At 51.0% G+C, this 27,637-nt stretch overlaps 2 protein-coding genes and 1 long non-coding RNA gene across 11 annotated transcripts in view; 2 read left to right on the top strand and 1 right to left on the bottom strand.

Annotated features, from left to right (window-relative positions):
* Positions 1 to 2,337, top strand: part of LOC141573588 (U3 small nucleolar RNA-associated protein 18 homolog) — a 43,436-nt gene extending 41,099 nt beyond the window's left edge. For all 3 annotated transcript variants that reach the window (XR_012499427.1, XR_012499428.1, XR_012499423.1), the window contains one exon: positions 1,915 to 2,337. The gene's annotated coding sequence lies outside the window, so the exon portion shown is untranslated. The remainder of the gene's footprint in view (positions 1 to 1,914) is intronic.
* LOC141573592 (uncharacterized) overlaps positions 1 to 27,637 on the top strand; it is a 99,492-nt gene that overhangs the window by 49,024 nt on the left and 22,831 nt on the right. The window lies entirely within an intron of this gene.
* On the bottom strand, positions 3 to 19,742 carry LOC105082515 (XIAP-associated factor 1-like). 7 transcript variants are annotated; one of them, XM_074342520.1, is made up of 11 exons: positions 19,605 to 19,742; positions 13,345 to 13,548; positions 12,809 to 12,899; positions 12,208 to 12,479; positions 11,032 to 11,167; positions 10,491 to 10,547; positions 9,960 to 10,155; positions 8,728 to 8,813; positions 2,344 to 2,691; positions 488 to 560; positions 3 to 168 (listed from the first exon to the last, which is right to left on the bottom strand). In XM_074342520.1, exons 4-10 carry the CDS (start codon positions 12,468 to 12,470, stop codon positions 504 to 506), a joined length of 1,143 nt encoding a protein of 380 aa, XP_074198621.1. In that variant the 5' UTR covers positions 12,471 to 12,479; positions 12,809 to 12,899; positions 13,345 to 13,548; positions 19,605 to 19,742; the 3' UTR covers positions 3 to 168; positions 488 to 503. The 7 variants fall into 7 exon arrangements, with proteins under 7 accessions (XP_074198621.1, XP_074198624.1, XP_074198623.1 ...); XM_074342523.1 differs by lacking the exon at positions 2,344 to 2,691; XM_074342522.1 differs by lacking the exon at positions 10,491 to 10,547.

Genomic DNA, 27,637 nt, shown 5'->3' with positions numbered 1-27,637 from the left:
GGTGCTGGACAGGCTTTCAGGGAAGGCCCTTTATTCTCCAGGGACAAAGCTGGGTCCCCGGTATCTAGGCAGTGTGGGGCCTGGATGCTTGATCAGAACTCTCAGGCAGAAGAGCTGGAACACTTTTTTCTCCTGGTTTATCTGTGGCTCTTGGGCAAACCAAGATCTCTGTTAAAAGAAAGAAAATAGTTAAAATCCAGACCTTTTCTTCTACAAGAAAGAAACCCAGTGAATAAAACCCATCTTTTTTTCCCAAGTAAAGACTAGCACAGGGGAGGGTATAGCTCAGTGGTAGAGTGCATGCGTGAGGTCCGGGGCTCAATCCCCAGTACCTCCATTAAAAATACATACATAAATAAATAAACCTAATTACTCCCCCCCCCCAAAAGATGAGAAATAAGAAGAAAAGAAAAGAAAAGAAAAAGACTAGCATAGAAAGCATGCTGAAAAACCAGTATAAAAACAGAATCATTTACGTTTGTCGTACCTTTTCTTTTCCGGTTCTAGCTGGAACTTCTCACTTGTTTTCCTTTTGACGAAGCTAACCACAAGCATTTCTCCTAAAGAAACGGACGTTTTAAAAAGTTCAATGTGTTTAAAGTGGGAAGAGTTAGTTCCTGGGGTATCTTTGGGTACTGCTATCCCCAGTTCCCAGAGCAGGAACCCTGAGCTACAGACAGCATAGAAAAGGCCTGGAGCCCAGTGAGCCAGGAGGGGTTCACGGGAGCCTTGGGACAATGTTTAATAGAGGCCTGTCATTATCAGGGGTTGGGGCGGGTAGTGGATGAACACATTAGAGGACACACACCATGGACTCTTATGCGGCCATTAAAAAAAAAGGAAGGAAACACGTCATTTGACTTGGAGGGATGTCCTTGGATATTGATATCCTTGGATATTGATGTCATAACATTAAGATGCAAAGAATTGTGCATAATTGGACTCCAAATGTGTGTATGTATATGTATGTGATTATATAATAGAGTTGCCAGACAAAATACAGGATGCCCCGTTAAATTTTAATTTCAGGGAAACAAGAATTTTGTCTTAATATGAGTATATTCCATGAAATTATTTTGTTGTTATTTTTGTCCCAAGTAATGAATTTTTATTTGCTAAATCCAGCAACCCTATTATATAAGGATGGAGGGTGGTATGGAATTATGGAAGATTGTGGGAGGCAAGGGAATGTGGCCCTAGTGACATCCCCAGCAAGTATGAAACTCACCCAACTTTGTAAAATTATGTGCTTGTGTGCATAAAGAGATGCCTAAAGAAGCAGGGGGAAAAATCCCCAATATTTAGGTCTAGTTTCTTTTGTAAGGAGCGTGTATCATATGTTAAGTGAAAAAGGCGAATGGCAGAGTAATGAGTATAGGAAGATGATATATGGGGGAAAAGAAACAATTCAAACCCCATAGAGGCTTGTTCACGTTTGTGTGAGCAGAGGTAAAGCTTTGGAAGGACACCCACCAGGTGCTGAAATTGGTATCTCAGGTCAAGGCACTGGGGGGTGGGGTGGGAGTGGGGAAGAATTTGCTGTATCTGTATATTTGTTCGTATGGGTATCATGTCAACTGGTTACAACAAAATCTAGTATCTTGTACTTCTGTTTTTTGAAAAACATGAAATAATTAAACCCTTTTTTTTTTTAAAGTGAGGCATCCTGTTTGGGGCTTAAGAGCATTTATATACACACATACTCCAGGCTGCGTTCTGCCATTCTCTAATTGTACAACCCTGGGGAAGCCACTTGACCTTTCTGTCTAGTTTCCTTATCTGTAAGCTAAGGATTAAACACCTGCCTGTTGTTTTCAATGACTAACCATTTGTAAAGAACTTTGAAGTGTAACTGGTGCATAATGGTTAACTACCTCTGATGCTAATTCTTATTCTTACTTATTTTACATTTAGGCTGTAAAAATCAGGCTACTGAGGCTGTAAATCCTGAAGTAAACCTTGACCTGCTGGAGGCAAGATACCAACTGACTTAGGATCTTGACCAAGGCTCTGATCTCTGGGCCTCAGTTGCTTATCTACACCACGAGAGAGCCAGACTGGAGGCTCTCTGTTCATTCATTTACTCTACAGTTTTGGAGCATTGGCTGTGTGTGGTCAGTCCCTGGACTGGGAACTGGAGACACAGAACTGAAAATCTGGCTCTGCCTTCAAAGGTGGGAGATCATGCAAATATATTAACCAGGTGATAGGCGTCATGAGAGTGGATTTGGGCACACAGAGAAAGGGGAGACAGGGATGTCTGCAAACATCCTGGTCTTGGATTTCTTTAAACACTGTCCAGATGGTTCACAGCCAGGTAAGGAGAGGACAAAGGCTGGGTACCTGATGCTGACTTAGGGTTGGCAGAGGAAGTAGGTTGCCACACTGAGAACATCTCCTCAGAATGTCATAGGCTGTCTCATCTTCTACGGGAGCAGAGACCCTGAGCTTGTGATCAGACTTCAAAGGCAGATCCGTGGTTTTGTTTGTGCCTCTTGGTGCTTGCCTCGTTGACTTTTCAGAAAGAAGGGGAAATCTGCATATTTTTTTTGTCTTTGGACGGACACCTTTTTCTGCTGTGGAAGTTTGATCTTGAGCAGCCTGACTTGGAAGGAATGAAGGAGGAAATTCTGGTTTTCCAACTGGAGAATATTTCACAGACTCTGAGACTGGACGACACCTATCCTGCAACTGTGAGTCAAATATCAAATTAAAAAATGACTTTGGCTTGAATGGTTGGATAATACAATAGGCGAGATAACCTGAAAATTTCCCACTGTGAACATGTAGGAATGCTGCATAAAATACGACAAACATTCATTGAGCTGACTTGGCAAGAAAGCAGGCAAGCTCCACGTTCCAGGAATGAAGACCTGGCCTGTTAAGCACATGAGTTGACCCTTTGGGAGGAGATGTGTGGGATCAGTCTTGTAACTAAGAGCTTAGATGAGAGAAAAGTCCCAGCCACACAAGGTGTGAAATTGGAAGACAGACTCCCCTGTCCCTGCACAAAGCTGGGAACCTTGAAGGCTAAACTAAGGTGGCTAAGAGAAAAGAATCAGGTAATTAGAGAAAGGAAAGTGGCAAGGAAGTTTGTCTACCTTGCACTAGAAATTGAGTGTGGGGAGGCAAAACTGACAATCCTAAAAACTCAAAATCAGAGGCTCATGCCATTCTTGTATTTGGGGTTCAGATTTACATAAGCCTCATGGTCTGAGAATACCCAAGCAGAAGAATTAATATAAAAATGGGATGTATGGCAGAAATAATCTTAAAATCCCTCTGGAGGGTACATAATCCCAAACTATGTCATAAAGTATTCTCACAAAGTCTCACTGTGGGAGCCCATGATTGGGTTAATAAATTGTAACAGACGCCAGCCGCTTGTGACCTTTAAGAAGAACAAATGTGCTTAGTAACTGCTTTGCTAGCAGGTGCCTGTGCATCTGCACTCCTGTCTCTTTGCAGTGAAAAGCAGAGACAATGCCTTGCTTGCATAGTTGAGGTTTTAGCCTAGGGCTGCTTCCAATGGCAAAGCCATTTTGTATCCTTTTCTATAAACACAGAACACAGTTTGTTTATCATAAGCATAGGTCCATAGTTCAGGGTTTACTCTTCTCATTGCAAAGCGACTACCTAAACCCTCAACTATAAATGCTGGGCATGCTTCCTGCTTTTTAGATAGTCTATAATCCCCAAGACAAGGAACTGGCTGGTCTGGTGGTCTGTTTTGTAATCAACATCTTATGTCTGAAGAATGTACCTTGTTCCCCTCTCCCCATGTCTGTCCTGAAGATAAATTAAGCCTTTGTACTCATTGTGGATTCTATAATCTCTACCCGATCCTGTCTTTCCTTAAGCTCCTACATCGCATGACACAACTGTTGGTGATTTTTCCTTTGATTGTACACAATAACTGTGGGAACATTTGAGAGGCTCGAAGAGTTGGTCCCTGACTCCCTCTCGCTCTGTTGACTTTCCACAGAGTCTCGAGTAATTCATTCTGTCTCAGGGGGACTTCTGCTGGACAAAACCCACATCTCACCATCTAGAAACTCACGTTTCAGATTTATACACAAGGAAGCAGTATACCTTGAGTAAGAGTCATAGACACAATCAATGGCAGGATTAGTCTCCAGGAAGTTCAGATAACAGAACTCTAGGAGAGAAACTGTAAAATTAATTAAAATGATTAAAGCAAGAGAAAAGAACATGATCCTATGTAAAAAGAGTAGGTGAATCTGAAAGAGAGATAAAAAGAACTTCTAGAAAGGAAAAATACAGATACTAAAACTCAATGGATGGGCTTAAAAACAGCAGAAAAGATTTGGCCAAGAAAGAATGAACTTGGAAAATAGATTTGAGGAAATTATTCAGAATAGAGGAGAGAGAAATATAAAATGTGAAAGATTAAGAGACATGAAGCTAGAACAAGATCGAATATACACCCAATATGTTCTACAGAAAGAGCTGGGGAGCACATGGAGCAGTTAGGGGACACTGGGGAGTCAAAGAGGTTACAGCTGAGACTTTTCCAGAACTGATTAAGACAGAGCTAAATCTTTAGATTCAATCTGGAGAAATGCTGAAGAAGAGAGAAAAACAAGCACATTTGAGCATAAATCCTCCCTTAGATACACTGTAGTGAAACCACAGAAGATCAAAGGCAAAGAGGATCTTGAAATCAACCAAAGAAAAAGGTTATGTGCAAAGGAATGGCAGTTACACGGAAAGCTGACTTGTCGATAGCAATCACGGAGGTGGGAAGATGGTGGGATCATCTTCAAAGTGCTAAGAGAAAATAACCGTTAAAACCTAGAATTTGATATCCAGTTAAACTACCATTCAAGAATGCAGGAAAAAAAAAAAGGAGGAGGGTATAGCTCAGTGGTAGAGTGTGTGCTTAGCAGAAAATGACTATTTTAAAGATGTATATTAAAGAATGATGAGTCAAGTGACCAGACATCTTGGATCTACTTTAACATACTTTCAAAAAAGAACAAAAAAGAAAAGAAAAAAAAAAAGGATAGCTGAGACAAATGTGGAAAACTTGATTGTTGATGTAACTGGTGATGAATACGTAGGGGTTAATTATGTTAGCTCCATTCTTTTGTATTTGTCTGAGAATTTTTTGTAATGCCATTTAAAATTTTAAGATGGTAGATAGGTTCTGTAGCCATTGATGCTATCATTTTCAGACCTACAAAGTCTAAAAAATTAGTCTTCTGTGCTTTCTTTCTCAAGAAACTATTCAAGGATATGCTCTACCAAAGAAGAAGTAAACCAAGAAAGACAAAGACGTGAATCTAAAATTTGGGGAACAGAACTTCAGCACTGGAGAGAGGGGAAGAAGTTCCCAACTACTCATCAGGCCTGGGAGCAACATGCCCCAAAGTGAACAGGCTAGAATACCTGATGTGTTTGATTGTACTGAGGGGGAAATTTTCAGCCCTGGTGGAAAGTTTTAGGGATGATTAAGGGATGGGTACCTAGCAAATGAAGCAAATGAAAAACTGAAGCAATTATTAACTCCAGAGAAAACAAAAAGTTGTAGAAGAAAGTAAATGTAATCATAGTTTGTGTGGCATAGCCATTTGTAATATTTACATGGTCATAATAATGTAACATTGAATTTAACCAGAATTTAACATTGATTTAATCAGAATGGGTGATATCACTATATGGAGAGGATGGAGGAAAGAAACTTAGAGGTGTGTATAGTATATAGGTGGTGTAAGAACATGAAATCTATATCCCTAAATCCTTGTGAATTAATAGATAATACCTAAAATTGAAAAAAAAATCAGTATAAGAAGATGTTTTAGAAATATGGGACTAAATACCAGAAGAAATAGCCAAAAGAATTAGAAAATAGAGTATTTGTGTTTGGGAAGTAGTTAGCATGAAGCTTGTATTTTAACTGGGGTGGTAGGAGACAATTAACAAGGGCTGTGATAAATAAGTGAATCAGATAATATGTTAGAAGTTGATAAATGTTTGGGAAAGAATAGAGAAAGGTAAGGGGGATGGTGAATGTAGGATGGGAGACAATTTAAAATAGGTTGTCTGTGAAACACTCAAGTGAAGAAGCTGAGTAGGCAGTGATATATGAGTATGAGTCTGGAGCTTGGGAGAAAATTTTGGAATGAGGTATAAATTTGGGAGTGTCTGCCTATATAAGACATTTTTAAAAATCGTAAGATTTGATGAAATTATTGAGGCATTGTCATTGAGTACAGGTAAAGAAGAATACAGAGAGTGGACTCTACCCCCCCAACCCCAAATTAAGAGGTTGGGGAGCAAGAGGAGGGGAGACCAGTGAGGTAACTGAAGGCCAGGAGAGCATGGTATTCTGGAAGCCAAGGAAGGGGCGAGCTGAATCATGAACAGTCGAGGGAGTGATGAGCAGCGGTGTTAACTGCTCCTCATAGACCGAGGACTGACCACTGGTTTTAGCAACATGAAAGTCACTGATGACTTTGACAAGAGCAGTTTTTGGGGTGGCGGCATGAAGACAGATTGGAGTGGGTTTAAGAATGGGAGAAGAAAGGGATTCAAAGACTTTAGACAACTTGTCTAGACATTTTGCTACAGAGAGGAACAAAGAAAGAAGATGGCAGCTGGCAGGAAATGAGGTTCAGAGAAGTACTTTTTATTTCTCTGTCTTGAGGTCATGTTAATATAAAGTGAAAGACCGAGAACCATAAAACCACATTATGTGAAAGATTTCAGTCCCGACTTGCAAATTTAAGAGAGAGAGACAGAGAGATGGAATGCTTTCCATGCAGGGCCAAAGATGGCACCACCAATAGAAGTATTTGTTCATATTACCCCTTTAAAAGCTTATCATAACAAATGTTAGAACATACCGAAGTGGACAGTTTGAGACTCAGTTGTTGCCTACATGTGTAGCTCATTCCACCTTGCCCTGTTGTAGGAGAGAGAGTGGGGAGCAATGCTGGAGCAGAGGAGCAACATCACCTCTAGACGGGAACACAGAAATCTCCTCTATGATTGACAGGTGGGAAGCAGTGTGTGCACGTGTGGATGCTGGCCCGGGGTACCTCTGGTGGTCAGTGGTCATGGATGTTTTCTTCTCACGAAGAAGCAGACAAATCATTATTCCCACTTTCCTCAAAGAAGAAAGAGGCTCAAAGAAGCTACACAGCCAGTAAGTGGCAGAGCAGAACTGAAATCCAGAGTTTCTGACCACAAACCTAGTTCCATGTTTAGTAGTGTCCTCAAGTAAGAGCGCAGATATCCTTGGTTGCCAATCTGGACATTTTGAGGGAAACAGTCAGCTTGCCTCTTGTTTTGATGCTCATCAAGAATCTTCTGATTGAAATGAAAGTCATGGACCACTTATGTACTAGAATAAGCATCAGTATTAAGGAAAACAAATATACAAGTGCTTTCAATGTGCAGCTAAGGCTGAGAATCACTTGGCTGGGGCAGTGCTTCTCAAAGTTGAAACGCAAGGGACCTTGTGAAACTACATATTCTGATTTACCATTTCTAGAGACAATGCTAAGATTCTGCATTTCTAACAAGCTTCCAGTGATGTTGCTGGTCCACAGGCCACACTTCAAAAAGCAAGGAGCTGAGAGGTGGGAACGACCCAAATGTCTATCAACAGATGATAAGCAAAGTGTAGTATGACCATTAAAAAGCCGTAAGGGGAATGAAGCACTGACACAGGCTAAACATGGATTCACCTTGAAAACACGATACTCAGAGAAGGAAGCTAATCACATAAGATCACAGATTATATGATTCCATTCACAGGAAATGTCCAGAATCGGTAAATCCATATAGAAAGCAAGCATTAGTGGCTGCCGGGGGCTGCAGAGAGGGAGGAGTAGGGAGTGACTGCTTTCTGAGTCCGGGGTTTCTTTTTGGGGGGATGAGAATTTCCTGAACTAGACAGTGGTGGTGGCTGCACAACACAGTGAATGTTCGAGACGTTATTCGTGGTATGTTTTATATGTGTTTCCCCAAAATAAACAAGAAGGTCTAGATCATCCCTAGGTCATCATTTAGTTCTGATATTCATAGTTCTCTGAACTGAAGGGGAAGAAAGGATAAACAGCTCTCCATCCAAGGAGAAGGAGATGGGTTCTTTGGAGAGAAGCCTTGGTAAGCTTCCCCAGGGAGAAAAATCCTCCATCCAGCAAAAGAGGGGAGCAACTTAGGACAGCTAATGCACTGAAAGGTGCTCAGAGTGATGGAGAGAAGAGTCTGTGAATGTTCCCAGGCAAATTCGGTCAGTTCATCATATCATTACACCTTTACAGAGTGCCCTTTTGGTACCCAGCCCTGATACCAGCTTCAGTGTAGGAAGAAGGAGAAAATCACTCACTTTTGCAGGAGCTCACTGTCTAACAGAAAAGACTCCCACGAGGGGCATAAAATGATAAGGTAGGTCCCATTGATGACCAAATTGCAATGTTCAGGCCCTGAAGGTTGAAGATGATCAGAGGTGGTCAGGGAAAGCTGGACTGGTCAGGGAGGCTCCTTGAAGGGCTGGTGCTGTTGGAGACTAATTATGCGTGCTAAGTTAGCCTAAAGCAATTACAACACCTCTTTCTGAACAAAGCGAGACTGAATATGGGAACCTCTAATATCCACGCTGTGTCAAATTGGATCCAGAATCTACCTTTCGTGTCACACTTTTTGGAACATGGACTGGCTATTGGCACCATTAGAATATGACTAATTTCTACTCACCAGGTGGTCGAAATACTTATTTCCTGGGATCATTTGGTTGCAATAATCACAGCAGATGTTGCTTTCAGGAGCTGGAATTCTCTCCCCTGAATAAGCACAGAAACGACACCACAAATGACTGCCCTGGACAATGGCTAGCCCCACGGTCTCACAGCACGGCCTGCGGTCCTGAGGATGGACTGCCCCGGGCCTGCCATGCGCGTCCTGCACTGCCAGTGTCCTTGGCCATACAGGCAACCCTTGGTGGAATCGCCCACATCGTTTCCTTTAAGCCGCAAAAATGCACTCAGGGCAGCACACAGCCCTGATGAAGAGACATTTTCCTGGCGTGGTTCTGGTTTCTAAGGAGACAGAGGATGCCGTTACCACAGATGCCCGTCCCGACCAATCTGACTGCTCTCTCATTTCACTAATTTCTGAGCCCTGTGATCAAGGGAGGAGTCACCACACGCATCTTTGTTGATGGTGTTGAAGCTGTATCGTGTTGTCTTGTTGAAGCTGTGTTGTGTTGACAAAGTTGCGCTGACGTCATGTTGCTTGTGCTGAAGCCCAGCCGTGCCGGGAATGTACGCGAATCTGAAGCACTCTAGTTTTTCATGTGCTGGTTTTGATAAAATTGTTTACCGGGACAGACTGACGTCCAAGGGATTTTAGGCTCTTCCCACATGTTACTGTGTTACTGAAGCAAACAGTGAACAGAAGAACGGTCACATTGCTGGCTTGTGTCCTCCGTGAACACACCTCATGAGGAGGTAACCGGGTCAAGAGAACACAAAATGGTACTAGGCAGCCAATACGTAGGCTTGAGAGTCAGGAGCTACAGCAAGCTCCCTTCCGTCCACTGCTGATGGTGGAAAACCTCCTGATTTGGTGTCAGGGAATGTGGCTGTCCTGCCTAGCTGCTGCCTCTGGCAAGCCCTTGTTTCATCCTATCTGTAAAAGGATGCAGGTGGATCTCTGCCAGGCTGGAATCGCGCTGGAGGAGTTCAAAGGAGGCCTCCCGTTTTGCAGACCCCCGTGGCCTCTGCACTCATCTGTGTAGCTCCCAGGACCCCCCTGGCCTCTTGGTCTCCTTGGACCAATTGTGTAAAGACCACAGCAGACACACAAGAAGGCCGCTCTGGTACCTGGTCTGTCATCACACACGTGTCGTCTGTCCTGCTGAGAGCTTACATCCCTGGCCACCCCGTCCAAGAGAGGCTCCACTCCCCTCCCCTGCCTGTGCTGCTCACCTTCCTGGAGCCGGGCCTGCTCGCCCCGACACACATCTCTGTGCTTGGCCAGCACATGGAGCATGAAGAGCTGGCCGCAGCCGGGGCAGAGCTTCGTCCGCCGGCCACAGTGGTGCTCATGCAGCTCCACCTTGCTGAGGCGCACGGCCAGCTCACAGAACTTGCACTCGACCGGGCGTTCCTGGCACTCCGTGGCCTGTGGAGAGGCAGGCAGGACGGGCACGGTCACTGGCCTGCAGTGACTGCAGTCGGGTTGGGGAGATGAGCTTATTTCCCCGGGGGATTAAAGCCGGTAAGAGAAAGCAGACGGGGAGGGCCAGAGGGGGGAACTCTTGGGCTCATGGACCACGGGGAGCACCTCTGACCGGCATCTGGAGGCGGGAGGCCTGGTGTCCCTGTGGTGAGCTAGGTCCCCATCGTTCCCCAATCCTGACTGGGCCAGAAGTGAGAGCTCGGGGGAAACCTTTATCGTTGCCCACCCCTCCATCTCCCGGGCTTGGCGGTGCCGGAGAAATCACACTTGACTCTCACCTCGTGAACCTCCAGCGAGTGCTTCGGCAGGCTCTGCTGACACATGGCACACCCCACCTAGGAGCACAGAGGAAGACGCCTTGGCTCCATGTGTCAAGTGTCGGGGGTGTGAAGGCCTCGGGGCAGGGATCAGGTGCCCTCGGCTCCCTGCAGCATCAGCCCCGTGTTCGAGGAGCGACTGTGGGAACTGCTGAGCGTGAGGAGCTCCAGAAACAGCAGGAGAGGGGTCAGCCTTTGACCGACCTTGGCCACAGCTGCCTTCTGGAGCTCTCCTTTCCTGCTTCCTCTCTGGACACATCTCAAAAGAACATTGTACCTTTCCTGAAACAGGGGCCCCTTGCCTTGGCCGAATCCTCACCCCTGTAGGGAAGGGATTGGGAGTGGGAAGGCCTGGAGTCGCCTCCGCTCAGTACAAGAAAGGCGGAATGAATTACCCTTCCCACCGCAGTGAAGGCTGGCGCACAGGGGCTGGGGAACGGGTGCCCCGAGGTGCTGCAGTGAGGGCGGGACTCCCACCTCCGTCCCGCTCCCGCCTCCTCACCTGCTGGTGCCCGCCCCTGCAGTGCTCGTCCATCTTCTCCTGCGGGACGGCCTCCTTGCACTCCGGGCAGAGGACCAGGAACAGCAGGCAGTGGGCCTCGTGCAGGGCCAGATGCGCAGAGGCCACGCTTCTTTTGCTGCAGGAGGGAAAACAGGCTTATTTCATGGTATAAAGCCTGGAGCCATATTTCATACCCAGGGCTGCTGGGCTAAGGTGTTTTGAGGCCTTAAGCACTGAAAATGTGATGGTGATACTGCCTGTCCCCTTCCCCATGCTGGTCCCAAGTCAGAGCAATGCAAAACCAGGAAGTAAGTGGCAGGACCCTCCACAAGCTCTTCCACCGCCCGGGCTGAGAGGGAGTGGGCGAGGAGGAGCAGGAGGGAGAGGTCACAAAGGGTCCTGAGGACACCTGGGGAGGTGATGAGTAGGTTCATGGTCTTGACTGTGGTGACGGCTCCACAGGTATATACATACGTCAAACGTGTCAAATGGTACACTTTAAAAATGTACCATAAATGCAGCTTATGTCAATCATACCTCGGTAAAACTGTTTTTAAAATGAAATAATTTTTTGTTTGTTTTCAGGTGTTCCCCTGCTTGACCCACAGCCGGTTGGAAATCCAGCCCTGCCACGCCCACGCTCCCTGCGAGGGCAATGCCAGCTTTCAGAATCCCATAGGGAGAGCTTCCCCCGTCTCTGAGGGTGAGAGGCTGTCTCTCTGTGCCCTGTGCGACCTGCAGAGAGGTTCTGAGACCCTTCTTGGAGAAGGCTTCTGAGTCTTCTAGCTCCTGGGCAGGGCGTTTCTTAATGCTCCTCATCACCCAGAAATGCCTTCTTTCATTGCTCCCAGCTCTTGCTTTTGGTAGCATGGGAGAAAGGACACCAGTGGCCATAGCCTTAAAGGCCCAAAGGATGATGAGAGTTGCCCGCCCCCGTCCCGGGCACAGGGGATGTGGCCAGAGGGGAGTGCCTAGAGCCTCACTCCTCTTGGTCTGAACAAGTAGGATGAGGCTACTTCACAGCATCTCTGGGAGAGGAGCCGGGAAAGATGGGCCCCATCTGATGGAGCAGGCGAGCTGGGGACGGGGGTGGCAGTGACAGGCAGAGCGGGTAGGGCCCTGACCCAGGATTTCTGAGTCTCTTGCAAACCACCCCCAGCCCCTGCCCTCCCTCACATTTTGAGGTCATGGTCTCCTGCTCCTACCACTGGGACTGGGAGTCCAGGATGTGGTGGCCACGCTGGGGCTTGAGCTAAGGCCCCCCAGGATGGCAGCAGACGTGGGCGAGAGAGCTGTGGCTGAGGTCTCCCCAGAGAACTTCTCGGAGACTCGTGTGATGGCCGTGACTGGCTGGTGAGGCTGCCACAAGGAGAGGCTCGCAGGGCGAGGCTTGAAGGGCTCTGGTGTTGGGATGGTTTGGGCGGCTTCGGGGGGCCCATCACCCGGACCTGAAACAGGTGACCAGCAGGGGTCGGGGGGTTTCAGCCATGGCATTGACAGGGGCCTCAGAACCACCCAGGAGGACTCCAGCCTCTGTGAACACTCCTCTCACCTCCTCTAGGAAGGCCTCCCTGACCACTCCTGCCTCCCTGATCTCCCCCTACTGGGGAAGTCTCACTGCTCCAACCAGAGGTGATGCCTGCTCCAACTTTCCCTAATAGAGAGTTCAAGAAATAGTTGCCTGTCAGTCCACTCTCTACCCTGCTCAGTGCTTGGACAATTCCCCAGTCCCTGCGGGTATTCCTCCAGCCAGCCCTCCTGGGCCATCAGCCCCCACCTGCCCCAGGCTGGTGCCCGTTCTCCACGATGTACGAGTTTGAGGTTCTCCTCATCTCCGCCTCGCTGGCTTCGTCATGGTGATCCACACTCTACAGGGAGACAAACACCGCGGAGGCCCAGTCAGCCGGGGCCAGCTGCCCACCCCGAAATCACTTCCCAAAGCTCCCCCTGGTTCGAGCAGGGCAAATGCTTTTGAGAGAGACAGACCCCAGGAGCTATGGTGATGGGCCAGGGTCACCCAGGAGGCTAGGGGGACTCAGCCCCAGCAGTTGAGCCCCCGAGATCCTGGAGGCAAATGGCTCCACTGGACACATTCCAGACCCCCAAGATGCTAGGGACAAAAGTCAAGACAGAGTTCCAAAGGACTGTTCAAGGTGGCCCTACCCGTCCCCAAGGCTGGACCGGGTGACGGGGGCTGGGAGAGCCTGGCCCCTGCTCGTGCCAGGGGCTGCCTATGTGGGAGCAGCCGAACCCAGCGACACACGGTCTTTCTGGGCCAACAATGGGCCTTGGAGCCCAATGGTGAAGCCTTACCATTGGATGCAGGGTCACAAGATTTGCCTGGATGTCCAGAGTACTCGGGCCTGACTGGCTCCTTGAGGCCCCTCCATCCCCTCTGGGCTGCAGCGGTGGGGAGTGTCGTGCAGAGAGAGAGCCCAGACCAAGGGCCAACAGGGGAACCCGCCATCCTGGCTGTGCCACCGGCCCCAGGGTAACCCCTCCTGGGTCTCAGTTTCCCTGTTTGAGATAAGGGAGTAGGCTAAAAAAGCATCTACCACTTGAACCCCTTTTCTGGCCATGCCACTTAAACCAACATGCTCTGTCCTCCCAGGTAGGTGCTACCACACCCATTTTACAGATGGGACCCGAGGGCTCAGAAAGGGGATGTGTGCTGTCCAAGGTTACACAGTGAGAAGCAGCTGAGATGTGGCCAGGAGGGACATTCTCCTCAACCTTGGCCCTGCCTTTCTCACAGTGAAGGAGGGTGGAGGGCTCAGAGCATCTGTGAGGCTGGTGGGTCGGCCTGGCAAGAAGGGTACAGGGGCAGACACCTATAAGGGGCTCTACCAAGAGCCCACAACGGGTGGCTTGAGAGGTTGGCCATACCTCTCCTTAGATGGCCGCACATCTCCAGATGGGTCCCCTTGTCTGCTAGGTTCCCAAATGACAAAAGCCCATCCCTGGCCCCTGACGGCTCATCCATGCCACCCTACCCATCCATGGGGGAATCAGTCTGGCGGGGGAGCCAGCACCTTGAGCAGGCTGCGAAAGGCTAGCATGAGGGTGCACGCCTGAGACAGACTTCATCCAGCCCAGGGGGTCAGAGAGAGCCTCCCAGAAGCAGTGGGGCTGAGCCAGCCTGGAGTGAGCCAGGCAGACCAGGAGTCGAAGCCAAGCCCCGCAGAGAGACTAGTGTCTGCCAGAGACATCAAGGCACAAAGCATTCAGATCCAGTGGCTAGAGAAGCAGTACACAGTCCAAGGTGCCAGCCGGGAGAACTTGGACATGACTCCTTGGACAAGAAGGAACTGAAGGTCATCAGTTCTGGGTTTTAGGAACATCCTTCAGAAGCCAGTGAGACAGTGGCATGGAAGGGGGTGACCAGATGGCCAGGTACCTCCCTACTCCTGGGTAGGGACCCAGGGAGGAGAGATGGGGCAGTGAAGGAGTGGAGGGCAAAAGGGATTCCAAGGTTTGCAGGGAGTAAGTGAATGTGGAGGAGGGGGAGACATCACACCTCTTCTAGGCAGGGGCTTTGGGCCTGGCTGACGTGACCTGGGGGGGTGGGGTTGGTGGGAACTGCAGCCATGAGGCGCGGGGAAGGGCTCTGAGGGACTCTCCCTGATGGAAGAGGTAGGACAACATTTACAGGCTGAGAGAAAGGCTCCAGCAGGGGGAGGGACACTCGGAGAGGTTGGGACCCTGGGGAGAAAGGAGAGGACGGGACTTGAGCCCGGGGAGAGACTGGGCTTGGAGAGGAGGTGACCCTTCAACTTCCAATTCAGAAGGACAGAGTGGGAGGGGCTAGGCTCACTGGCAGGAACAGTGGAGAAGTTGGGGGGGCATCTCCTTGTGCCTCAGAGTGTGGAGGGCACCCCTAGAGCCACAACGAGCCTAACCTGAAGCCAGCTCAGCAGAGGGAGGAGAAAGAGCCAGTCTATCCTGAATCCCGGACCCCACCTGTCACCAGGCTCTCAGCTCTGGGGGCCGTGTCCCCCTCCACCCCCCCATACTCTGGTCCGACAGGTTCCACAGGTCTACACAGGGGCCTTGAGGGATGGGCTGATGGTGAAACCATTTTCCCAGGAATGTGGGTCTCTCTGGGGGACGCCTGCCCCTGCACGTTGCAGGCTCCTCACCCCCCAGGATGACCCAGGGGACCAGAAGCCACAATCAGACAGGAAGTAGGTTCTGGACTACGTGGATTCCTGCCAAGGGGTCTCCAGCAAAGCAGGAGGGAAAGGGGATGGGGGCTGAGTCATGCTGGGAGGCTGGAGTCCCAGGTTCCCCCTGCCCCTCCCTCCCCCCTCCCCCACTCCAGGACTGGAACTCCTGCTCACCTAAGGAAGGGGCTCCACCCACGCCTCAGACCAAAGGGCTATTCAGAGACCACCCTCCATCCCACCACACAAGCTTGGGGGTCACCCCTAACCTTACGCCATTACTAGAGGCAGAAGCAGAGTCAGGCTGGGGTTTCTCTGTCCACAAAGCACTCATGCCTTCCAAGAGCAGGAAGGACAACTCAAGACAAACTTGTGAGGCCCAGGGAGTGGGGTGGGGAGAGTGGGGTAACCACCCCAGCGCGACCTGAGCCTCAAGCCACAGAGCTGGGCTGGGCCGTGGTCCCCAAGCCCACCCACAGGGCCCCCAGCTCCTTCCTTCCCTTCAGCCACAGGAAAGGAAACCAGGGGAGGGGACCTCTGTGTGCTGGGGCCAAGATAAAATCACTGGAGAGCCCAGAGGACCGGATGGGTCCTGGGAAGCTGGCTTGAGCACCTTCAAGCTCTGGGCTTTGTTTTAAGAAGGGGGAGGCTTCCAGGAGGGAGCCCAGGCCTGGGAATGTCAGGAAGAGAGACTGGGGATGGGTAAGTCCGAGTTCGGGGACCCTCTCCCTGGGGAAGTTTGCATACACTGCTGTGAGGGCAGGAATCTTAGTTTGGGCATCCCTGGTGCTGCCAGACACCACGCGGGCTCGTGCATGGACAGGGAAGCGTCTGTGTGCCCAGCACAGCCCCCGACGTGTGTGCGGCCAGAGTCCCCAGCCTGAGCCCCAGCCTGAGCCCTAGCCTCGGCTGCCCCACCCTCTGCCTCCTCCACCCTCTGCCTCCTCCCGGCTCACACCATGGTTTTAAGGACTCATTTCAAACTTCTCCCCAAAGCATTTAGCACTCTTATCACACAGTGTGTCTGGGAAAGGAAGGCAGATAAGGCAAGTCTGGTTTCTTTCACGGTCAGACCTCGACGCTGCTTCTGCCAGTCACTCCTGAGAGGCTCCACTGCCTCTGACATGGGGACCTGGTGGCTCCTGCTCAGCCGAGGGACATTTCCAGGCCTGGCCTCAGGCAGCTACCATCCACTGAAGGTCCCCAGCCAGCTCCCTCCACTAGTCAGACCACCGCTGTGGCTCTGTGGACATGCTTACAAGCCAACTTGGCTGATGTCACCGTTATAGCCACCCAGCCCGCGCAGCACAAGGGGCAAAGCAGGGCAGGGCCAATCCCCCTTAGAGACGAGGAAACTGAGGTCCAACTGAGAGATGTCCCCAAGGCCTCACAGAAAATGCAACAAAAGCAGTTCTTGTTTGCTCCAGGGTCTCAGGCCTCCTACAGGGAGTCCTCCCTGATTTCTCCCACCCTACTGCCCTGCCCTCTCGCTCCTCCAGGAGCCTCCCTTACTACTCACTGCCTAGCAAGCTCAAGGTCTGCCCACACAGAAGCAGATTACTAGATCAACTCATTCTGCATTGACCCCAAGGCATATACATAGGTTGACTATGCCCCACCTCCAAGCCCCGCAGTCCCGATTGAATGAGAAGGAAACAAAAGGGTCTCAGCAAAGGGCCTCTAAGTCTCATTGCTGGTTACAGAGGGGCAGTGTAACACCAGCCCCCGCAATGCCTGACCACCACCAGCACTGGCTCTCGTGTGTGGATGAGACCCTCACACCCAGACCCCCTGGGGGCACAGACACAGGCGTATGAGAGGTCAGACAGCCCCGGCACCCAGCTGTGACTGTCCAGTCTTGCCCCGGAGCCCCGATTCCTTGTTCACAATCCAGTGTCCGATCACAAGCTGCCAGGCACAGCCCACGAGCAAGAACATGTGGATAACTCTGTGCAGCACCCCTCACTGCCAGAAACTTGCTGCGAGCCCGTGCCCGCACCCCTGAGAGGTGGGCTGCAAGAGAAGTGGGGAGCAGTGCCTCTGGTCGGGAGGGGGAAGCGGCCTCAGGCCCAGGGAGCTGGTGCTCAGGGGCTGCAGAGTGTCCGTCCGACCCCACTGGACACCTTGAGCGTCCTCCACCCGCAGTGCTCAACTACGCCTGCTGTCCCTCCTCCTCCCAGGCCTTCTGAAATCCAGAACCTACTCCCCAGCCGTGTCTCCCTCCTCAACCTGCAGCGGGCTGCAGCATTCCTGCTGACCCCCAATCTCTTCTTCCTGAAGGGGTCCCCTCTCTCGATGTCTAAGAATGGGCTTTCCAGAGCCTCTGAGCTCCCTGGCAGCTCCTCAGCCTCTGCCCAGGGCTCCTGACTCACCGTCTCCTGCACAGCTGCCTGGAAGGCCTCACCTGATCTTGCTTCAACCACCAGCTCTGGCCTGATATCTCCCTAACCTCTGGCCTTGGCTACTCTCAGCCCACCAGATCTGTGACTCCATCTGCTCCAGGACAGCTTCACCTGGATGTCCCACAGCCCCACACCCTCAGCACAACCCAGATGGAAACTGGCATCTCCACCAGATCTGTGCCCCAGTAGTCCCCCGGCAGGGCTTCGCTCTCTGCCCCCCTGCTCATATCCAATGACCATCTCACCCTGATGATTCCCCCTTGGAGATCTCCGTCCAAGGCACCCCAGCTCTCCCGCTCCCCAGCGCTGCTCCTGCTATGGCCGTCCTCTCTTCTTGGACCATCACAACTAAGTCCCCCTATCTCCAGCCACCCTCCAACCTGCCATCCATCCTTGAGGGCGCTTGTCGGATACAAGGAGGACCCTGTCTGTCCCCTGCCCAGTGCCCCACTATCCCCATAACCCAGAGAACTAGCTTACCCCACATTGGCCAATTCCCACTGAAAAAATGTTAGACGACTGAAGAGACATCTCTCACATGAACGCGTGGATTCGTGTACATATACGTATTCGTGTGTGACTCCAAGAGGAGTTTTCTAAAACTTGGATAGCTGCCTCCACATGCAGATGAGTAGCACATGTGTGTTAAAATAAAACCTCAGAAACAGCCGATGACACAGTTTATCAGGCACGTGTGAGCTCACAGTGGTGATTTTATAGAGTGGCCAAGGAGTGTTGATGCTTGTAGGACAGAATTAAGTGTATCCATATTTCCAGACACTTCACACAGCACTGGGACACCCGGGGGCTCAGCCATCGGCACGTTTAAGAACCCCACCTCCACCCCAAAGCAAAGCCCAACTCCCTGGCCCAGCATCTGGGGGCCTTTACAACTCGCTCTTCCACTCTCATACCCACCAGGGTCCCTCTGGTCAGTGAGTCCTTTCAGGCCCTTAGAGGCTCTAGGCACAGCCCCCTACACCCGCCCCTGCACTAGCAGCAGCAGACCCTAAACCTCCAGCACAAAGCCGGCCTGAGACGCCCACTAGGACGGGACTGCTGTCCGGCTGCCTGCACTGCTGCTACGGCTTGGTCTGGGCCATCTCCCACCCAGGCTGGGACATCCAGGGGCAAGGGCTAATCTGATCCCCCTCCTCCTGGTCCCTTGAGGTGCAGCCCAGCCTACACAAGGACTCTGCATGTGTGATGGATTGAACCAAGGAGGGACAGCAGGTGCAGGCTACCCAGACCCTGGAAACCCAAGCCCAGAGCACATGCCTGGGCAGGGTGGAAAATCCCACCTAAGGGCCACTGCACACACCATGGGAACATTCTAACCTGCCACTCCAGGAGGCCCCACGCTCAGGGGAGTGACTGGTCCACACCGGCCTCCGCCCCACCCCCACGCGGTGTGGGCCTCTGGCCGGTCACTGACCCCAGAAATCTAGACTGCCCACGGCTCTTTTCCCCTGGTTCCCCTGTCTCTTCTTTCACGGTAAGGATTTACGCCTGCAAGTTTCCAAATGCCCGGCTGCACCCCAACAGACTGCATTCTCCTCTGCTCAACACACAGAAGGGCTTGAGTTCTCAATCCAGGTTAATCAATAACTCAAGCCGTCAGAGTTCAGTGAAGCGGCAACGCGGGGACCGCGTGAATGGAGGGGGGGGGGGGTAAAGGGTTGCCGACCATTCCAAGACACAGGCCCGGGCAGTGTCGAACAGAGAGGGGTAGCACTTCAGCGCCCAAGCCCTTAGTGCCAAGGCACAGTGGAGAGAGGGGAACAGAACAGGGCACGCCTGCAAAGAAGGGAGGGGCCCGAGACAGGTGCAGAGGGCAGGCTAAGCCGGTTTCTCCGAATGATGGCCGGACCCCCACAACCTAGTCGCAGCGGCGGTTGGCGGGACAGCCCCGGCACCGGCACGCACTCCGGACCTAGCGGCGGCGGGGGTCGCGGAGTCCCCCTTCCCCGGCGCCTGAGCACAGACGCCCGCGCTCCCCGAGGCTCACCTGGCCGCGGCCAGACAGCGAGAAGGTGGCGTGGATGGCGAAGCGCGCGGTGCCCAGGCGGGGCGCACGGTCTGGGACGCCGGGGGCGGGCGGAGGCCTGGGCGTGCCGGGCGCGGGGGTCAGCCCGGTCGCCAAGCCCAGCGCCTCCACCTGGCGCGTCAAGCGCTCGAGTTGCGTCTGCAGCCGCTGGTTGTCGCGCTGCAGCTCGGCCACCGTGCGCGCCAGCGGCCCGGCCAGGCGCAGCGCCTCGGCCACGCGCTGCTCCATGCCGCGCTGCAGCCCCTGCATGTCCTCGTGCAGCGCGCGAACCGCGCCCTCAAGCGCCGCCTCGTAGCGGCCTAGCGCCTCGCGCACAGTGCGCGCCTCCTCGGGGTCGGGGGCCGGCTCCATGGCCGAGCCGGGCAGGCGGGTCTCAAGGAGAGCGGGTCTGGCCCAGTGAGCAGCAGAGCTCTGCAGCTCTGAACCACAACTGGCCTCCCAGGGCTGGGTTCACCTGAGGGGCGGTGGGAGGGGCGGTTAGAGGGCGGGGTGAGCCCGGCGAGCCCCGGGAATGGGCTCCGCTTGGGGGCGGGACCTGGCGGCTCGGGGTCACCCCCAACCCCAGCCCCTGTGACCCACGCGTTGCGGCGAGGGGGAGTGTCGCCAGTGGCGCCTGAGAAGAGCTCGCCCAGCCTCTCGTCTCCCTCGGTGCGGAGCTCAGGGGGAGTGCCAAGGCGGAGACCCCCTTGACCCTGGAGAAGCAGTGTGCGACATGTGGGAGGGACTGCCGGCCGTCAGAGGAAGGCCTCGACCCCCAAGTGGACTTGATTTAGGAGACAGCGGACGTGGGTTATGCGTTCCCACAGGGCTGTCACTCTCAGGGCCCAGGTACTACTGGGGGTAGGGATCCCCCACTGCTCTGGGGGACCTGAGAGCGGCAGCAGTAACCCCCAGAACTGTCACCCTGTGCACATGACTGCCCGCTCTAAGCCGTGGACACGGCCCTCACAAGCACATACTTACGTGTGGCATCTTGGCCTGGAATTTCTTGTACCTAAGGGAGAGTGAGACAGGTGGTGAAGTCTCTCCTTGTCTCTGCAATTATGCACTCTCCCCTCCCAGCCCCACTCTGTGTAACAAGATTCCTGTGTCCTTCCTGCCAGTGGTCACGGGGCTCCGAGCTCACTGAGTGGCCCCTGTTGGGGCATCCACAAGTGACTGAGGTCAGACAGAGAAGAGAAGGTGTGCTTAGGACCGAATCTCCAAATTCTTGGGTCAGAGACCATGGGACTAATCACCTCTCTCCCTCCATCAGAGTCTCCGTCCCTGGCCTGTGGTTACAGGCCAGGGCTCCCACCTCGATTCCCTCTCAACACCCCTTTCATGCTGGAACCCAGATATTCCTCCCTTCCATACCCCCCAACCTCCAAACATCACGAGAAAGGGAGGAGTGAAAATAGCTTTTGCTTCGGAATGACAGAATGATGGGCAAAGGTGCTGTCTGATCTCACTTACATTGTAAAGTTGATTTAAAATAAAAAATGGGAGCATCTCCTCCTTTTTTGTGCAAAAAGCCTTTCCTGATTAGCCTTCTCCTTCCCAGGCCTGGCCCACTTGAAGGAGGGCTAGTGGCTGTGCAGGCACAGCCTGGTGGCAGGGGAACGAGAGGCCTGAAAGACTTGTTTCTGTCACACTAGGCTTCCCAAGATGTTTGCAGCCACAGACCTCCTGGACTGGCCTGCTCTACCCCAAAGGAGCTGGATCTACCTAACAGATGCTGAACGACAATCCCCCCTCTCTCCCTCCTCCACAGGGACAGGAAGGAACTCTGGGTTACCTAATCCAAGGAGCCTTCCAGCAATTATTTCATGAGAAAGTCAAATGCCAAAAGGCGTGCATGGGGTGTGTGTGTGTGTGTGTGTGTGTGTGTGTGTGTGTGTGTGTGTGTGTGTGTGTGTGTGTGTGTGTGTGTGTGTGTGTTTTGTAAGTAGCTCTCTGCACACGGTGAGCCAGACTGCTCCCTGCATTCTTTCTCTGGGTGGAATCTTTGATAGAGACTAGGAGAGAGGCTTCTGCTACAGCTTCTGCCCCAAGTAGCACTCAGCCCCTCCAGGTCTGAGCACGGGAGCCTGGAGTTCGGAGACCCTGGTCTCTGCCAGGAAAGCCCAGCCACTTCCTTTGCAGAACCTGAGGAATGGCCAGGTGGGGAAGTTTGGGAGGGACTGAACAGCTTGGTCCCTGGCCCCATGGCCGATGTGCACCTGGGCCTGTGCCTGGTCCGGCAGCATAGAGGGGAGTGGGGGCAGGCAGGGGTCTGGCCTTCTCTCCCAGCTTCCCGGAGAAGGAAGGCTGGCTGGGTCTCTAGGGTGGGAACCGTAACGGTTGATAGTTTCTAGAGACTAGCTGCCCAGGATCCACCCACACTCTCCCACCTCAGGCAGGTTATGTGGTCTCTCCTGATGTACCATGACGACATCTGGGAGGGGCTGGGCAGGGCTCCATCTGTGACTGGCAAGGGCAGAGATGGGGCTTGCAGTGGGTTTTGGGCAGACAGTACCAGAATCATACCATCCCCCTTGGCTTCTCTGACTGCTGACAGTCAGACCACTGAGTCAGTAGCTGGAGATGAGCCTAGGAGAGGAGAGATGAACCAGGAGTGGGAGGAAGAGGGGCAGAGGGGCAGGGAGAGAAGGAGGGAGGGCAGAGGGGGTGATGCTGAGGTGGGGAGGGTGTGATCGACGACCAGTGCTACCCAAGAGATGGCTCCACGCCACCTGGGGGGAGGCTGCAGCTTGCCCCAGGCCCCAGGGGCTCCTCTCAGCCATCCCCTCAAGGCCCCTCCTCCAACCCTCCCCCAGCTCCTGCCAGGTACCAGACTGTGGAGGAGGTGAGGGCTGATGGACCCTGCTGAACTCCCTCCATATTCACCAGCCCTCATGTCAGCAGGCTATCGAGGCCGACCTCCCACTGAGTCCCAGGGGCTCTGGCACCCACCCTTCCAGCTTCCCTTCCCCTGGCTGTGACCTGTCCACCACCTGCTGGTCCCTTGATCTGCTGTGCTGCTGGGCTGGAAGTGGAATATGGGACAAGGCTTCCTGAGTCCCCTGCCATCACCTCATGCAGTCAAATCCTTGCCAGGCCCAAACCATGAAGCCAGGAGGTGAGATGGGGAAACGGAGGCCCCGGGAGGGACAGGGACAGGCCCGAGGCCACAAGTAAGGTCCGCAAAGACAGGACCAGAACCCAGGGCCCTGCCTCTAGTCCCAGCACCCCTCTGGGGGCAGCAGTCAAATCCAGCCAAGTCTGGGCAGCTCCTCCTGCTCCCAGTTTGCCTGGAGGCTCCAGTTCCCTGGAACTGCTCCTCAGAACTCTTCAGAACCCCCTCCAGGCCCTCCGGCACTGCCCCCTGAGGACCATCCCTCCTCCTGCCAGTCCTGACTGCCCTCCCACCCCCTCAGCTTCTCCTCCCCAGGGACCTTCCTGAGTGGCTGTTCTTTCCCTCACCCTTTAACCGTGGTCCCCAGGGCTCTGATCTGGGCCTGACCCCTTTCACCCGCAGACCCTTTCTGGGTGGTGTCACCCACCCCCACCTCCATACCGATGACTCCTGCTTCTCCATCCCCAGCCCAGCCCCTCTCCATATACTATAATTTCATGTGCACAACGTTAAGAGTACAGACATATGGGGGGAAAAACCCACATAAAATACCACTATACACAAACACTAGGGTGGCTACATTAAAAAAAAAAAAAAGCCAACAATACTATGTGTTGCCAGGAATATAGAGCAACTGGAACTTTAATTCATTGCTGGTGGGAATGCAAAATGATAGTCACTCTGGAAAATAATTTGGTAGTTTTTTTTTTAAATCAAGTTAACCATACACTTACAATATGACCCAGAAATTCCACTCTTCGATACTTATTTAAGAGGAATAAAAGCACATATCCACACAGAGACGTGTATACACGTTTATAGCAGCTATATTCATAATGATAAAAATTTGGAAACCTAATTCTAGCATTGGGTGAATAAGTAAACTGTAGTGTCTAGATAAAATGAACACTACTCAGTGATAAAGAGAAAAATTAGTAATACAAGCAAAGATATGAATGGTTCGCAAAGACTATACTAAGTGAGAGAAATCAGATATGAATGAGTGTATGTTGTGTGATTCCATTTATAATATGTAAATCCTTAAAACACGATTCCTTTGGAGAAGGAAAACGGATCAGGATAGAAATCAGATTGGTGGTTGCTAAGGGCCAGAGGTAAGAGGTGAGGCAAAGGACACAACGAACCATTTTAGTCGACAGACATGTTCTTTATCCTGATTGTGGTGCTGGTAAGTGGTGGTAGATAGTAACATTGGTGAATTTTACTTCATGTAAATTTTATCTTAATGAATCTGATTTTAAAAATAGATTGCATGACAGACTTGCTGGCTACCACTGGTCTTGACAGTAAAGTGAAGGCAGTTTGCTGCACTGGAAACTGGTTCCCCTAAAATCTGTTGGGAGGAAAAGACGTGTGACTGTTTGCTGTGTACCAGACATGAGCTGTGGCAGAGGAAGCGGCATAGAGCGTGATAAAACCTGGCCAAGGGCGCCACCTGGAGGGCAGCTGAGGCCTTAGCAGCAGGAAGCTGAAGCCTAGGCTGCCTGTGAGTGTAGGGGAGGTCAGACCAAGGGACTCACCTGTGGTGAGAGACCCCAATAATGGTGTGGGCTAGCAGATTTGGGAAGAACTTACAAAAGGGCCCCACTAGGTGAGGAGTCAGCTTTATACACATACCAGACCCGGCGAGATGCTGTGGTACTAGGGCTCATGGCACCAGTCAGAATAAGACCTTTCTTGCCCCTTTCCTCCCCTTCTCCCCAGCGTCAACTCTGGAGGAAGGAAAATCAGCCTAGTGAGTGAGAAAGAGAGTCTCAGGGTGTATGAGCAGTAGGGGAGGGGAAATAGGAGTTTATCTCACACACACACACACACACACACACACACACACACACACACTCACTCACACTTTTTCCTGTTGCATACGGCCTATCCAAAATAGATCAGGTATGGGGATCCCTTAAAAAACTAAAAATAGACTTACCCTATGATCCAACAATCCCACTCCTGGGCATATATCTGGAGGGACCTCTAATTTGAAAAGACACATACACCCCAATGTTCATAGCAGCACTATATACAATAGCCAAGACATGGAAGCAGCCTAAATGTCTATCAACAGGTGACTGGATAAAGAAGAAGTGCTATATTTATACAATGCAATACTACTCAGCCATAAAAAACCAAGTAACACCATTTACAGCAACATGGATGGACCTGGAGATTATCATACAGTACACTGTATGTATCATTACTTACAGTGAAGGAAGCCAGAAAGAGAAAAAAAAAAAACCACCTGATATCGCTTATACATGGAATCTAAAAAAATGACACAAATGAACTTATTCACAAAACAGAGAGACTCACAGACATAGGAAACAAACTTATGGTGACCAGGGGAGATGGAGTGGGGGTGGAGGGATAAAAGGGAGTTCTGGATTTGCAGATACCATCTACTATATATAAAATAGATAAACACCAAGGGCCTACTGTATAGCACAAGGAACTATATTGACTACCTTGTGATAGCCTATAATGAAAAAGATTATGAAAAGGAATATATATATATATATATATATATATATATATATATATATATATGAATTACTATGCTGTACACCAGAAATTAATACATTGTAAATCAACTATTCTTCAATTAAGTTAATAAATAAACAAAAAGCATATGCAGAGTCAAGAAACAAAACAAAACAAAACAGATGGGGAAGGTACAAGGGAGACGTTTTCCTCAAATAAACTTTAAATTATTTTTTGGGTTGTACTTTTTTGCATTTTTAATTGTGGTAAAACATAACATAAAATTTACCATTTTAACCGTTTTTAAATGTATAATTCCGTGGCACCAAGTACACGTTATAACATTGTTATAAATCCATCTCTAGAAGATTTTCATCATCCCCAGTGGAAACCCCATGCCCACCAAACAATAACTCCCCATTAGCCCCGGCCCCCCACCCCTGGCAAGCACTATTCTATCCTCCATCTCCATTAATTTGACCATTCTGTATATTCTTTAAAATTGCAATTACTGAAATGAGACTTTTAGAACTTGAAGTGACCTAGGAATTTTTTTGCCAAAGAAGAGTGTCCAAAAAACCCCGTCTCTGTATTCAATTCAAAAGGGTGATAATGAACCACCCCCACGGAACAAGTCTGAATGAAGACTGGGAGGCAAAAATCAAGCTTCCTTATGATGGTCCCCTGTGGGCAGTACTGGATCAACCTCACACTCACAAACAAGGGGCTTCTTTTACTCATAGGAGGAGAGATCTAGAGATACACAGGCCAGGCGAGAAGATGTTTGCAAATAACATAGCCAATAGGGGTTGGTACCTGAAATATACACAGAACTCATCCAACTTAGTATCAAAAAAGTAAACAACCCAGTTTAAAAATGGACAGAGGATCTGAATAAACATTTGCCCAAAGAAGACACACAGATGGCCAACAGGCACATGAAAAGATGCTCGACATCTCTAATCATCAGGACAATGCAAATCAAAACCACAACGAGATACCACCTCACGCCTGTTACAATGGCTATGATCATAAAGACAAGAAACAACCAGTGTTGGCAAGGATGGAGAGGAACGGGAACTTCCACGCACCATTCGTGGGAATGTAAAATGGTGTAGCCACTATAGAGGTTCCTCAAAAAAAACCCTAAAAATGGAACCACCATATGATCCAGCAATTCCACTTCTGGGTGTTTACCGGAAGAAAACAAAAACAGTAATTCAAAAAGATATATACACCCCTATATTCATTGCAGCATTATTTACAATAACCCAGACACTGACACAAACCAAGTGCCCATCAACAGATGATTGGTTTGAGAAGATGCAGCGCACACGCGCACGCACACACACACACACAATGGAATCCTATTCAGCCATAAAAAAAAGAGTGAAATCTTGCCGCTTGTGACAACATAGATGGACCTAGAGGGTATTATGCTAAGTGAAATAAGTCAGACAGAGGGAGACAAATACTTACACGTGGAATCTAAAAAACAAAACAGAAACAGTGTCATAGATATAGAGAACAAACGGGTGACTGCCAGAGGGGAGGAGAGTGGAAGAACGGACAAAACAGGTGAAAGGGATTAAGAGGCACAGATTTCCTGCTATAAAAGAAATAATTCATGGGATGTAATGTACAGCGGGTCCTAGGGAAGCACAGATGGAAAACCACTCACCTTATCCACTGTCCTCATTGTACAAGATGGGAAGACTGAGGCTTGGGAAGCAGCAGGGGTGGGCACCCAGCGGTCTGGGGCAGAGGTGGCAGTGCTCACAGGCTCCAGCCCTTACAGAGAGCTCTCCTGTCCAGCAAGAGCGCTTTACAATTTCTAATGCGTTCTCACTGACAGGATCTCAAACAGTGAAACTAGGGCCTCTCCCCCGCCCCGACCTCCGAGCCAGTCCCACCAAAGCCCCATCTCCAGGGGCTCAGCAAGGACGTGGCTCCTCTGGGCGTGGGGCCCGGCAGGGTGACGGTGGTGGCCACTCGAACCCCATGGAGGTTGTTACAATTTCCAGGACCTGGGTTGATCACTCTGTTCGGACTGGATGAGACCTCACCTCATCTGGACTCCTTAATGGGCCCGGCAGGTGAGCAGAACCCCAGTCGGTGACAGGTGCCTCACCTGAACCGGACAACAGCAACACGGGACAAAGGCCTTAACAGGTGAGCGGAGCCCGGTCGACAGGAGGTGGAAGCAGCGGGCCTGCCGGTGCTTGCTCATCGTTTCTGCTGGGTCTTGATCTCAGAAGATAGAAATGGTAGCATAACAGACCACGTTTGGCCAGTGAGAAGTGCCCAGCACCCCCTGGTTAGATTTACTGTCCGCTTAGAGAAGGCCTGTGTACATAAAATGAAAACGATGCTTGCGACGTTCCCCACCCCCCCCAAATTT

Source organism: Camelus bactrianus, chromosome 16 (assembly GCF_048773025.1).
Source record: "Camelus bactrianus isolate YW-2024 breed Bactrian camel chromosome 16, ASM4877302v1, whole genome shotgun sequence".
NCBI lineage: Eukaryota > Metazoa > Chordata > Mammalia > Artiodactyla > Camelidae > Camelus > Camelus bactrianus.
Note: the sequence above shows the minus strand (reverse complement) of the source record. Positions and strands in the feature narration are given on the sequence as shown.